This window comes from Erinaceus europaeus, chromosome 1 (genome assembly GCF_950295315.1).
Source record: "Erinaceus europaeus chromosome 1, mEriEur2.1, whole genome shotgun sequence".
NCBI lineage: Eukaryota > Metazoa > Chordata > Mammalia > Eulipotyphla > Erinaceidae > Erinaceus > Erinaceus europaeus.
Window position 1 is genome coordinate 1,614,157 of NC_080162.1, and position 13,704 is coordinate 1,627,860.

Below are 13,704 nucleotides of genomic sequence, written 5' to 3' on the forward strand. Positions count from 1 at the left end.
ACCTGGTCCTTGTGCACGTGTGTGCTGAACCAGGTGCACTACCACCTGGCTCCAGAATGAAGGTACATTTTAAAAAGTCAACTACAACTGAAAATCTCACTATTAAAAACAAAATTGCATAAACTCTGGGAGTATATATCTCAAATTTTAAAAGTAAATAAAAAAGACTTAAAACAGACTCATTGGAAACTTGGGCAACATCTTAAATTTCTAAAGTATTACTTTGGATGAGGAATATACAAGATTGGAGCTATGGTGTATTACTTGGATTCTTCAGGGACTGAAGTTGGTGTGGTCTGTTCAAAAGAACCTTGGTGGATTCTGAAAATATAGGAGAGGTCTAGGGAGTGAGTGCTGGACGGGTGAAGAGACTAATTTTCCTGAAGGTCTTTTTGAAGAATAAATACTAGAGGTTGGGTGGTGGTGCACCCAGTTGAACACACATCTGACAGTGCACAAGGACCCAGGTTCAAGCTCCTAGTCCCCAGCTGCAGGGGGAAAGCTTCTTGAGTGGTGAAGCAGGGCTGCTGGTGTCTCTCTGTCTTTCTCCCTATCTCCCCCTTCCTGTTGATTTCTTGATGTGTCTACCCAATAAATAAATAAATATTGTTGTATGCTTTACATTGGGTTGTTCTAGTTCTCCCCCGCCAAGAAAATTGGATCAGTCCAGTTAGTTTCGCGGGCCGCTTGGCCCCGCCCCTGGGAACCCCGAGAGGGGGACAGAGTTCCAGAGTTCAAGAGTTAGAGAGTTGCAGAGTTCGAGAGTGCTTGGTGCCACTGTGGGGGAAAGAGGCAGCAGAGTTCTGTTTGGTGATTAGTTTGTCTTAGTTTATAAATCGTTGTTCCTGAATAAAGAAATACAGCTTCCCTGCCCAGCCGTATGTCTCTGGTCGTCTCTGTTACCCGCCCGTGAAGCTAGCCCGGCCAGCTGGAGCCGCCGAATTTTAACAACAAATGGCGCCCACGTGGACCTGACCTGCACATCTCTCAGATAAGTGAAGACAATTTGGCTACCTATGCACTATGGCCTTCTCTTCTGCTTGTGAAGAGGTCTCCAAAGGCCTCTGCTCTTTCTTCATGAGACTGTTTCGCTGTTTCTGGAACATTTATCTCTGGACCACTCTGTGGTTTCCACTCGCTCGGGCGAACTCAGAACAGCCAGCGGGAAGAGCCAGCGGGCGGGAGGCAAGGTGCAGAGCTGCCGTTTCCACCTGGTTAAACAGCCAGCCAGCCGGCTGCGCCCAGACAACCCCGCGCACCGCGCCCGCAGCCCCGCAGCCCCGCAGCCCCGCAGCCTGCAGGAGGCTGATGCCAGCATGCAGGAGCCCGATGCCAGCACGCAGGAGCCCGATGGCAACACGCAGGAGCCCGATGCCAGCACGCTGGAGCCCGATGCCACCACGCAGGAGGCCAATGCCAGCACGCAGGCCAGCCCACAGGAGCCGGCTCTCCACCGCGTGGCGCAGGGCACTGGACGCGTGATCCCTCCACGCTGCTCAGCCACTGCAAACAGGGCAGCAGACATGACAGGGCCATGGGGCAGGGCCACGGCGGCCTATCATGGCTGCCACCCCTGGGCACCTCGGCCCACGCCTTCTACAAAGATGGCCCGCCCGCCCTCGGGCTATGAATTCTGGAACGATCCCGGAAAGTTAAATGAAAAAGGTTTTCAACGTAATTCTCATAAAGATAAAATTAACTTACATTTAAATTCTGAGGTAAAAATTAGTTAACCATCAATATATTTTAACTAAGTTGGTCTAAACAAAAGGTTAAATAGACTTGTTGATAGGTAAAACTCTCCATTACCTTCTCTATTAGAAATGGTAGATCGCACAATGGCTATGCTAATTGTTCTCATGCCTGAGGCTTCCTTTCCTGCGCACACCTAGGGTGTGTCTCCATCTTGAATGGGTGTAACAAAAGGTTAAAAAGATGTTGTTGATATGTAAAAGTCTCAAATTCCTTCTCTATTAGAAATGTTAGATTGTGCTGTGGTTATGCTAATAACAAATTTTGTTTCATAGTAAGTAAATTGCAGCCAGCTGCCTTTGGGACTCTAGGCCGTTCCCTACCCCCATGCAAATGCCTGTCGAGACAAGTACGCCCCCCAGAGGCAAGAAATGTTTTTTTTAAGCTGATAAAGTTTTGCCCACAGAGGCAAAAAATGACCCCCTCAGGCCTTCCCTTGACAGCACACTGGTTCTTGTTACTTGCTTACATGTTTCTCCATGTTTGTGCCAGTTTCTTTTTTTAAAAAATGCCTGTACGATATGGGTTTCTGTTCACCCCACACCCTTGATACTGTAGTCATTTAGTTAAAAAGAAAAGGGGGAATTGTTGTATGCTTTACATTGGGTTGTTCTAGTTCTCCCCCACCAAGAGAATTGGATCAGTCCAGTTAGTTTTGCGGGCCCGCTTGGCCCCGCCCCTGGGAACCCCGAGAGGGGGCCAGAGTTCCAGAGTTCAAGAGTTGGAGAGTTGCAGAGTTCGAGAGTGCTTGGTGCCGCTGTAGGGGAAAGAGGCAGCAGAGTTCTTTTTGGTGACTAGTTTGTCTTAGTTTATAAATCGTTGTTCCTGAATAAAGAAATACAGCTTCCCTGCCCAGCCGTATGTCTCTGGTCGTCTCTGTTACCCGCCCGTGAAGCTAGCCCAGCCAGCTGGAGCCTCCAAATTTTAACAACAAAATATAATAATTTTTTAAAAAATAAAAGTAAATGTCATGCGCTTATTTGAAATAATTAGGTTGGGAATGGGAGTGAGAGGGATTGTGGAGGAAACTGTAGCCATTATTGCATCCAAAACACTTTCTTAATTTTTGCTATGACATTCAAATCACAGGCAGGCACTCCAGTACTGTTAAGTGTGGTCATAATGGAGACTCATACCTGCCTTTAACTGCATTAAACCTTGAGGAATCCTGTTGACCGAAAGGATATATCCATCTTCTGTTGTGACTTCATACTCCTGACAAGGATAGCCTTTATGTCGGATGATTTCGCTCTGTGGATAAAGCAGAGTTCATTTTATTTTTTGTTCTCTCTGGCTATATTTTTTAAACATATTTTTATTTATTTATTATTGGATAAAGACATAGAGAAATTGAGAGGGGAAGATAGGGAGAGAGACAGAGAGATGCTTGTAGCCCAGTTTCACCACTCGTAAACTTTCCCCCTGCAAGTGGGGACCAGGGGCTTGAACCTGGGTCCTTGCGCACTGTAATGTGTGCACCTAATCAGGTGTGCCACCACATGGTCCTGGCTATATTTTTTTTATTTTTTTTAATATTTATTTATTCAGTTTTCCCTTTTGTTGCCCTTGTATTATTGTTGTAGTTATTATTGTCATTACTGATGTTGTTGTTGGATAGGACAGAGAGAAATGGAGAGAGGAGGGGAAGACAGAGAGGGGGAGAGAAAGACAGATACCTGCAGACCTCCTTCACTGCCTCTGAAGCGACTCCCCCTGCAGGTGGGGATCCAAGGGCTTGAACCGGGATCCTCATGCCGGTCCTTGTGCTTCATGTCATGTGCGCTTAACCCACTGCGCTACCGCCTGACCGCCCCTCCCACCTATATTCTTACTGACTCTAAAGTTAAAAGGAGATTCCTTGATGCAACCCATACTTGGGAAGGCAGCCAAGAGCTAGCAGCCTCCCCCCTTTTTTATTCAGTGGTGATTTGAGAATGTTTACTGGGTTATAAAGTTACAGGAATTGAATTCCATACTGCTCCCAACACCAAAGTTCTATGCCTGTTCTATCCACCCACACGTGACAGCCACCATAGTTCTCATGAAATCTTAGATACAGTGTTATAGTGTGGTTTCTTTTTATTTCAAGTTCATGTGTTCTAATTTTTTATATTCTCCATGTAAGTGAAACTATCTAGCAGTTGACTTTTTTTTTGTATTTGCTTATTTATTGGATAAAGGCAGCCAGAAGTGGGGAGGGAAGGGGGGTGATAGGGAGACAGAGAGACACCTGCAGCCCTGCTTCACCACTCTCAAAGCTATCCCCCCCGCAGATGGGGTCTAGGGGTTTGAACCTGGGTCCTTGCGCACTGTCATAGCATTGTAACCTATGTGCCCAGCCAGGTGTGCTACCGTCCAGTACTTAGTAGTTGTCTCTTCTTTCCACACTTGGACAACTAATTCTTTGTAACGTCAGTAAGCCCTCATTTTCTTTACTTTTAATGCGGAAACTTGACTAGAGTGGTAATTCTCAAAACAGTGGGGTCTGGATGCAAAGTGTAAAAGCAGCTTGGGCATGTGTTAGATTTACAAATGACCTGCTAACTATTGAAATGGGAATTCAGGATAAGACCCAGTACTCTGTGTTTGAGCAGACTCTTTAGGGAATTCTGACACACTCTAAAGTTTGTGAGCCACTAGACAGATCACTGACTTCAAATTAGGTAAATGAATCAGAATCACATGGGACAGTTCCTGAGAAGCCTAGGGCCATGCATTCCCCAAGGACTGGTAAATTCTATAACCAGACTCAAGAGTAATTGTCCTTAGAGCTTTCAAGTCCTGTTTCTGTAATGACTTGAGGAAGTTGTTACACATGGATGTGCATACAATTCAGAGGGCTTTGCATCCCTGGTCTCCTTAACCCCTGTTGAGAACATCTTTTCTGTGTGCTTGTTACACGTGCTGACTTATCTTAGAAGATGAAGACTGGAATCATCCCATACTCATCTTTGTCTTTCTGACTTAGCTCGCTTAACATAATTCCATCTAGCTCCATAAGATGGGTCAGAGAAGGTGGGTTCATTGTTCTTAATAGCTGTGTAGTATTCCATTGTGTAAATACCACAGCTTTCTCAGCCACTCATCTGTTGTTGGGCACCTGGGTTCCTTTCAGGTTTTAGCTATTATGAATTGTGCTGCTATGAACATAGGTGCACACAGATCTTTTTGGTTGGACATTATGGAGTCCTTGGGGTATATCCCCAGGAGAGGAATTACTGGGTCATATGGAAGGTCCATGTCTAGCCTTGTGAGAGTTCTCCAGACTGCTCTCCACAGAGGCTGGACCAATTTACATTCCCACCAGCAGTGCAGAAAAGTCCCTCTGTCCCCACAGCCTCTCCAGCATTTTTTGCTGCTGTCCTTTTTGGTGTATGCCATTCTCACAGGGGTGAGGTGGTATCTCAATGTTGGCTTTATTTGCATCTCTCTGACAGTCAGTGACCTGGAGCAATTTTTCATAGGTTTGTTAGCCTTTTGGATCTTTTCTGTAGTGAACGTTCTGTTCATATCCTCTGCCCATTTTTGGATAGGATCATTTGCTTTTTTGTTGCTAAATTTGCTGAGCTCTTTGTATATTTTGGTGATTAGTCTCTTGTCTGATGTATGGCATGTGAAGATTTTCTCCCATTCATGACCACAGAATATGAGTTTAGATCCACAGGGATGCAGAGGTCACATAGGCTCCTAAACCGAATATGGGCCCCAGACTACATTAAATCAATGGGTTTTATAGTCAACAATATTTATACCCCTTTTTCATATTAGAGAGCTACTCTCTTCCCTGATCTAGCTTTTGTGGTACTTTTTCCAGTCATGATATCATCTCCCCAGACAATAACTTGGATCCACCTGCATATCCGATTTCAGGCTCAGGGAAAAAACAAACAAACAAAAACTAGTATAGACACAGGCCCTTTGAAATATAACTAAAATATGCCTACTAGCTCTCTACAAAACGGAGGACTCCCCAACTTTTCATCTGCACTACTCCAGCCTTTAGGTTCATAACTGGTCAATAATTTGTTTGGCTTTGTATGTTAACTCTCTTTCAGCCACCAGGTTCTAGATGCCAGCATGATGCCAACCAGACTTCCCTAGACAGACAACTCCACCAATGTGTCCTGGAGTTCTGCTTCTCCAGAGATGTACCCCACTAGGGAGAGAGACAGGGTGGGAGTATGGATTGACCTCTCAACACCCATGTTCATCGGGGAAATAATTACAGAAGCCAGACCTTCCACCTTCTGCATTCCACAGTGACCCTGGGTCCATACTCCCAGAGGGATAAAGAATAGGAAAATTTTCAGGGGAGGGGATGGGATACGGAGATCTGGTGGTGGGAATTGTGTGGAGTTGTACCCCTCTTATCCTATGGTTTTGTCAATATTTCCTTTTTATAAATAAAAAAAGGATGAAGACTGATCCTGTCTACAATTTAAGAGCTTCCAGCTGTTCCAGAATCTAGTGGATTTGTATATTTCATTTCAAGGGTCAAAGGATAAGTCGTTCAGATTTACATTAGTGTTCCAAATATATGTATAAACCACCAATTTTTTGTATAGGACAGAGAGCTGTTGACTGTGGGGGAGAGAAAGATAGAAACCTGAATCTCTGCTTCACCACTTGTGAAGTGATCCCCTTGCAGGTGGGGAGCTGGGGGCATAAGCCAAGATCCTTGTGTGGCTCTTTGTGTTTCATAATTATGTGCTTAACCCAGTGCACCACTACCCAAACCCCCAAAAAAAGAAAGAAAGGAAGGAAGAAAGAAAGAAAGAAAGGAAGGAAGGAAGGAAGGAAGAAAGAAAGAAAGAAAGAAAGAAAGAAAGAAAGAAAGAAAGAAAGAAAAAAAAGAACCTATCAATATAGTGGCACAAAGAATCCTAAAACTTGGTGTCATGTGGACTCAGATGATATACATGTTTTGTGAGATATTTAAAATCCACTCAGGGATGTTACTGCAACAAGAGTCTCACACGCATAAGGGCATATTACGTCTGTGCTAAATCATGGACTGTGATCATTACATACACTCATCTTACGCATCTGGTGGTAACCTCCCCTTCTCACCCGGGAAGGTTCACTGCATGGTGGTTATAATTATAAGCTTGGTGATCAGGCAGGGTCGGGCTTAAATTCCAGCTCTACCATGTACCCGTGGTATGGCCTAGTTTAAGCTGCTCAACCTCTTTAGTTTCAATTCTTTGTTTTGATAAGTCTGGTGATCACACCTATAGATACCATATGTCTTAATATAAAGCAGTGTCTCTGAGTTTTCATCACATCATCTGCTATGGGATGAATTCTTGCAGGTCGACCATTTGGCTAGCTATTTGATGAAGCCCCCATCCCAAATGCCTTGTGATAGCTAGAGAGACATTGCATCATTGGTGCATTTCTCTTTGACCCCAGATTCTCTGTAGTTGCTAAAGAGACATTGCATCACTGACATGTCTCTCACAGGAATCCCATTCTGGCATTCTTGAAGTCCCTTTTCGTGCCAGTTAACATAATTACCAGTTCAGAATAAGCTACAAAACTGCAGGAGAATGGCATAAGATGGCACTAGAATTGGTGCCCTGATAGTGAGAAGGGAGAGATAACTTTCCAATGTAGGATAAGTCTCTATCCAGAAAATAAAGACCAAAAAAAAAATCACACACAGAAACTAAGGCCTAGGAAGAGCCTATGATTTAAGTCAAATATGTGACCCCATCTCCTAACATCCAGATTAGTCACCTCATTTCCTGTGGGCAGGAAATTTTATAATTAGGATACGAATGTGATGTGATTATTTTTTTTTCTTATCTATCCACATGCAACAGAAACAGCTATTTTCAGTTGAAATTTGGTATAAGATGGCACTAGAATTGGTGCCCTGATAGTGATAAGGGAGAGATCATTTCTTTCCAATGTAGGATAAAACAGAAAAAGAATAAAAAGCACAGACACAGTAGAAATAATCGAGAAAATGAGCTTTATCCAACAAATGCCAGTGATTTCTCTTCTCATAGAATGAACCTTAAAAGTTTAAGAAAACTATACATTGTGTTTGAAATGCAAAAAAATAGTTGTTTCCCTACATTTAACAAATTTGTTCAAGGGAACCACAGGCCTACCCATGCTCATTTTAATGAGCTTTGCTATACAACAGGCTCATTTGTGACTATACTCTGCTAGTAAAAATCAAGACGACATGGAGATACAATTTGTAACACAGATGATGCTTGGATGCAGAACTTGACCACCCATGAAATACTATAAAAAAATACCAGCTTACTTACCACATTCATGAAGGCTTCTGGGTCCACATCTTTAGTGGGCATGCGTCCGGAATTCACATGTCTTTGGAGAAAATAAGCCACCAGAAAGAGAATCCATAGCTCGGTTCTGTGTGAAATGATCCATTCTCTTGACAAGATTTTTGGCATGATTCAACATCTGCATTTATTTCTTTTTCCTGGTTGTAGAACAGCAAATTCTACATCAGAGGGATCTGTAGGCTTAACCTTCTCTCATCTATTTTCCAGCTGCCATTTCTTCTCCAATTTCTGAAGCAAATTAAACAAGCGTAGTTCAGAAGAGAGCAGCAATCCAAGTGGAACCAAGGCATTGCCAAGGATGGCTCAATACTGGCCCCTCCTCCTCCTCCTCCCTCATGCATCATGGAGTCACCAATACTTTAGCTTCGGCATGTGTAGAACTTTCCTTGATGCCACCTGGAGTTGTGTCTAAGACAAAGCCCATAACACTCTTCTTCTTCATCATGGGGTAACTGGGATCCCAGAAAGCACCTACTTCTTTACTGTCCCCCAGATTTTATCCTTGATAGGTGAAGAATCTGCAGAAAACTTGATATGTTTCTCCAGTCACACTCTAGAGTTTCAAAGATCACTGTCCTTTGAGCATCGTGTGGTGATAAATATTTAAGACATTAAAAAATTAGGGCATTTCCTATTTGTTGTGATGGCTGAGAATCTTGGTGAGAAAAAAATAAATCATCCAAGGTTCAATCATTTCTATCTGGGTCATCTACATAGACATTTGAAAACAGCTGTTTTATCTTCCCTTGTAATTGCTAGGTAATTGCTGAGACCTCACGCGAACACTACCTAGTAATCAGATCATCTCAGCAGTAAGATGATTCACAGCCTGACCATTTTCATGAAGCAAGTGTCCTACTTCAATTGACAGTGTTCATACTCATATTTAGGAAGGCCAGCAGGATAGATTCGTTGTCATTTTAAACACATCAAATGTTAACACTGAGGGAGATGTTACTGAGAGCTAAATATGGCTTTGATTCCTATCAGCTCTGAGCCAAGAGCAGGCATGCTGATTTACAGACCTTTGCAATGTCACTGGAGAGGCAGAAGCTGGAACAGGAAAGGTGAGTCTGTCAGAAGGGACCTGCCCATCATCTTGACCTCGCCTGTTCCGGACTGGCTACATAGACATGGTGGTGAGTTAAGCCCCAGCTCTTATCTGGGATGATCTCCACCTTCCCATGATTGCTGTGAGGCTTGTCTGACCTGATTCAGAAGCACAGAGGGAGGATTTGTCTAACACCTAGGACCCCTTGAGCTGACTCTGATAGTCACCAATTTAAGAGTGAAAACACTAACAATTTGAAGGTTATCCTGTATTTTGCTAGATTTCAGCTACAGGAGACTGGGAAAATTTACAAGAACACGATCTCCTGCACTGAGAATGATGACTACATGATTTCGAAACTGGAATTAAACTTGGATAAGTTTCTATTATTATTTGGATAAGTTGGATAAGTTTCTATTATTCTAAATAGAACCTGGATCAGGTTCTATTTCACAAGGAATTTCACTTTTCTTCCTATGTAGAAATTAAATAATACTCATGCAAACATCTCCCCTTGCATAAATCTCCTCGTGCCTTGCAGCAACCTGTATTTCAAACTAATCTTCTAAGATCTTGAGAAGCTTTTCTCCTACTGCTGATATGTTGGCCTTAAATATGCTTATAGTCAGAAGGAAAGAAAATATCATTCAGTTTTTTCCATTTTTAGAAATGTGAGGACATGTTGCATTCCCTGCCTAAACATTATCTCACTAGATTATGGCAAGCCAGAACTAAAATCCAGCTGTTTAAATGAGTTGCTTGGTTTATTGTCACACGGAAAACTCTTGACACTTCAACACTGTCTTCCTTGCTCAAAGTGTCACTCCCTATCAAAGGCAATCACAAATCTCTGTAAATTGTCTCTTTAACAAGTTCTCTCTTAGCAATTACAGAAGCCAGACCTTGCACCTTCTGCTGAGAGAATATAAAAGTCAAAATCAAAATAAAGAATTGTGCTCCATACTCCCAGAAAAAGATAAAGAAGAGGGAAGCTTCCCTTACAAGGACCCTGGATGATGGGGTGGCTTGGTAGTGGGATTCCCACACAGACATGATGGATCCCAGACCTCTAACAGATCCCTCTCTCCACTGCCACTGGTCGTCTCCATCAGGAACAGCATAATGGACCCCTTTGAGGGCTCCTATAGGACCTTGCCCTCAATGTGGATCAACAATGGTAGGGACTCGCCACTCTCTGAAGGGAGTCTGGTCAGCCTACTCTGCCACTCTAGGAAGAGGGGTCCTGACATGGATGCAGCCCAGAATGTTCCCAGCTGTGACCATAGAATGTGAGCTCAGACCTACAGAAGCCACAACCACCACTTTCTGCACCCCATAGAGAGTTTCAGTCCAGACTCCCAGAGGGTTTGAGTCCCTGCTCCCCACCTGCAGGGGGAAAAATTCACGAGTGGTGAAGCAGGGTTGCAGATATCTCTCCCTCTCTATCTCTCCCTACCATATCGATTTCTGACCCTAAAAATAAGTAAATAAATATAATAAAATGTTTTGAAAATTAAAAAAAAAAAAATAGAGTGCTTTCCAGCTCTGACCTTCAAAATAGTTCTCTCTTGGATTTAAAATTAAGTCCATTCTTAATTATTTTATTATAATCTTCAGATATGTTACTTTACTCCAATTTGAGCCTATATATTCAGGTAGAACAACTCAAATTTGGATGAGGAAGTATACTCGTAGGTACAGGGTTACTCGTGAAAGAACTGGTAGAGACAGAACAGAAGCGCTCCCATTCTGACGGGCTAATGGAGACCTACTCTCAGGCTCACAGTAGGCAGGGGTGAGGGGTCAGGGCAGACGGCGGGCGGTGATGAATGAGAGAGGTGCTGCTCGCTAATTTGGCCGTGTGCACATCTGTGGAAGGTGTCCATGCACTTCCAGGGCCGAGTTGCAGCTGCGTGTGTATGGATGGAGAGAGGGCAAGGCCCAGCTGCAGGCAGCCTGGCATCTGCAGGGGCTTGATCTTGAGAGCGTTTCCCCCTGGGGGTGAGGTCTCCCAGCTCACAAGGCAGTGAACGTCCATGACAGACATCAGCCTGGTGCACACAGGTACCCTGCTAAAGTTGCTGTGAGTATGTTCATGGCACTGAAGTCTGCCTCCGGGGTCTCGTCTGTCACTTGAGCACAGCTACAGAGACCTGGACAGGCTGCCCACGAGATGGGGGTGAGAGAGGGGCCCAGAGCCTGTGTGCCTGAGTGCAAACCCTTGTGGCACTGAGGCCAGTAAAATCTGTAAGGCTGGTCATGCTCCCTGTGAGGGTCTTCCCTTGCTAACTTTTTAAGAATAATTTTTATTTGTTATTCATACTTGGTTACCAGATTGTAAGGATACCTTGTACAACTCCACACCACACCCACCGCCAGCATTCTTTGTCCCAACCCTCCCACCTCCTAGAGATCACCACCAGAGTTCTCACAAGGCTTACAGTTTGCTTGCTTCTGTTTTGTCTTGAAATTTTTTTTAGGGGGGCAAGTTTATGTAAATCTGGTCTCTAGATTTCACATATGAGTGAAACTATCTGATAGTGAGCTTTCTTTATTTATTTCACTAAGCACCATCACCTCCAACTCCATCCATTTTATCCCACAAGACGCAATATCATCTGTTTTGATCACAGAGTAATATTCCATGACTTCTTTTTAAAAAAATATTTATTTATTCTCTTTTGTTGCCCTTGTTGTAGTTGTTGTTAGATAGGACAGAGAGAAATAGAGAGAGGAGGGGAAGACAGAGAGAGGGAGAGAAAGACAGACACCTGCAGACCTGCTTCACCGCCTGTGAAGTGACTCCCCTGCAGGTGAGGAGCTGGGGGCTTAAACCGGGATCCTTATGACAGTCGGTCCTTGAGCTTTGCACCACCTGCGCTTAACCCGCTGCACTACAGCCCAACTCCCCACTTCTCTCTTTTTTTTCCAATGGACTTTATTATCTTTATTTATTGGATAGAGACAGCCAGAAATTGAGAGGGTAAGGGGAGAGAGGGAGAGGGAGAGAGAGAGACATCTGCAGCCCTGCTTCACCACTTGCAAAGCTTTCTCCCTGCAGGTAGGCACCAGGGGCTCTAACCCAGGTCCTTGTGCATTGCAACATGTTCGTTCAACCAGGTGTGCCACCATCCAGTCCCTTTATCCCAAGACTTCTTCAGCCAATCATCTGTGGATGGGCATTTAGGCTGCTTCCACTGCTTCCTTGGCTACTGTGAATAATGCAGCTATGAACACAGGGTACACACATGCCTTCTAATTACTGTCTGAGTGTCCACTGGATAAATACATAAGAGTGGGTTTGCTGGGTCACAAGGTGATTCCATTTTTACTTGTTTAAGGACTCTCCACACAGTCTTCCACAGGGGCTGTCTCAGTCTGCATTCCCACCAGCAGGGGAGCAGAGTCCCTTTTCTCCACAACCTCTCCAGCTCCCGTCCTTTCCTGGTGTGTTGATGGAGGCCATTCTCTCGGGTGTGAGAGGGGATCTCAGTGTAGTTTTAATTGGCATTTCTCCAATGATAAGTGAAACTGGACCATGAGTATCTCTTCATGTGGCCCATGAGTATCTTTTCTTTAGAAAACGGTATAGTTCTTTAGCCCACTTTTTAATTGAGTCATTTCTGCTTCTTTTGTAGATCTGTGCTAATTTTGTATATATGTTTGATTATTGGTATGCTTCTAATTCTGCTTCTAAGACCCCTTCTGTTTTGATCATCATGTTAGGTTTACTTGCATTGCTTAATGCTGTGGTCTATTTACATAATCACTGCTTTACCTGAGACTCACACTGGTTTAATCCCAACTGGATCAAGCTCTTTTTCCACTCCGCCCCCTCTCCTAGTCACATCCTGTTTTCCACCGTTTAATCCCCACTGGTTCACACGCTTTTTCCTTCTCCCCATCCCCTATCCTACATACTTCCTCTTCCTGACACTTCCTTCTCAGGAGATATAAAGGACAGGATTTTCTAATGAATAGAGATTAGATTGATTGCACTGTATCCTCGCTCATCAATAAAGACTGAACCGCATTCCCAGCTCAGCCATGAGTCCCTGGTCATCTGTCTCCCACCCACGAAGCTAGCCCCGCATCCGGTGCCCTAACAGGGACCAGCATTTGATATCAGTTGTTTGTCTGATGTGTGATGTGTAAATATCTTCTCCTGTGTACTGGGTTACCTGTATATCCTGCTATACTTTGATTTTGATGTGTAGAAGCTCTTTAGTTTAATGTAATCCCATTTATTTACTCTTGTTTTATTTACTCATGCCCAGGGGTTTGAGTCTTCAAATACATATTTGATGTGAAGGTCCTATGAAGTTTCATTAAAATTTTCTTTAATAAATTTTAGAGTACTTGGTCTAATGTCTAGAACTTTAATCCATTTTGATTTGACCTTGGTGTATGGTGTTAAGTGGTGGTCTAGTTTCACTTTTCTACAGGTGACTGTCCAATTTCCCCAGCACCATATGTTGAAGAAATCTTTTTTAAAAATATTTATTTTATTTATTTATTCCCTTTTGTTGCCCTTCTTGTCTTATTGTTGTAGTTATTGTTGTTGTTAGATAGGACAGA

General features: G+C 43.6%; 1 protein-coding gene across 2 annotated transcripts in view; it reads right to left on the minus strand.

The window, feature by feature from the left end:
* Nucleotides 1-13,704, minus strand: part of LIPM (lipase family member M) — a 52,661-nt gene that overhangs the window by 21,225 nt on the left and 17,732 nt on the right. For both annotated transcript variants that reach the window (XM_060185641.1, XM_007537781.2), the window contains exons 2-3: nucleotides 8,037-8,303; nucleotides 2,889-3,003 (exon numbers count right to left, since the gene is read on the minus strand). In XM_060185641.1, the coding sequence (XP_060041624.1) occupies nucleotides 2,889-3,003; nucleotides 8,037-8,183 (262 nt within the window). In that variant the 5' untranslated portion in view covers nucleotides 8,184-8,303. The remainder of the gene's footprint in view (nucleotides 1-2,888; nucleotides 3,004-8,036; nucleotides 8,304-13,704) is intronic.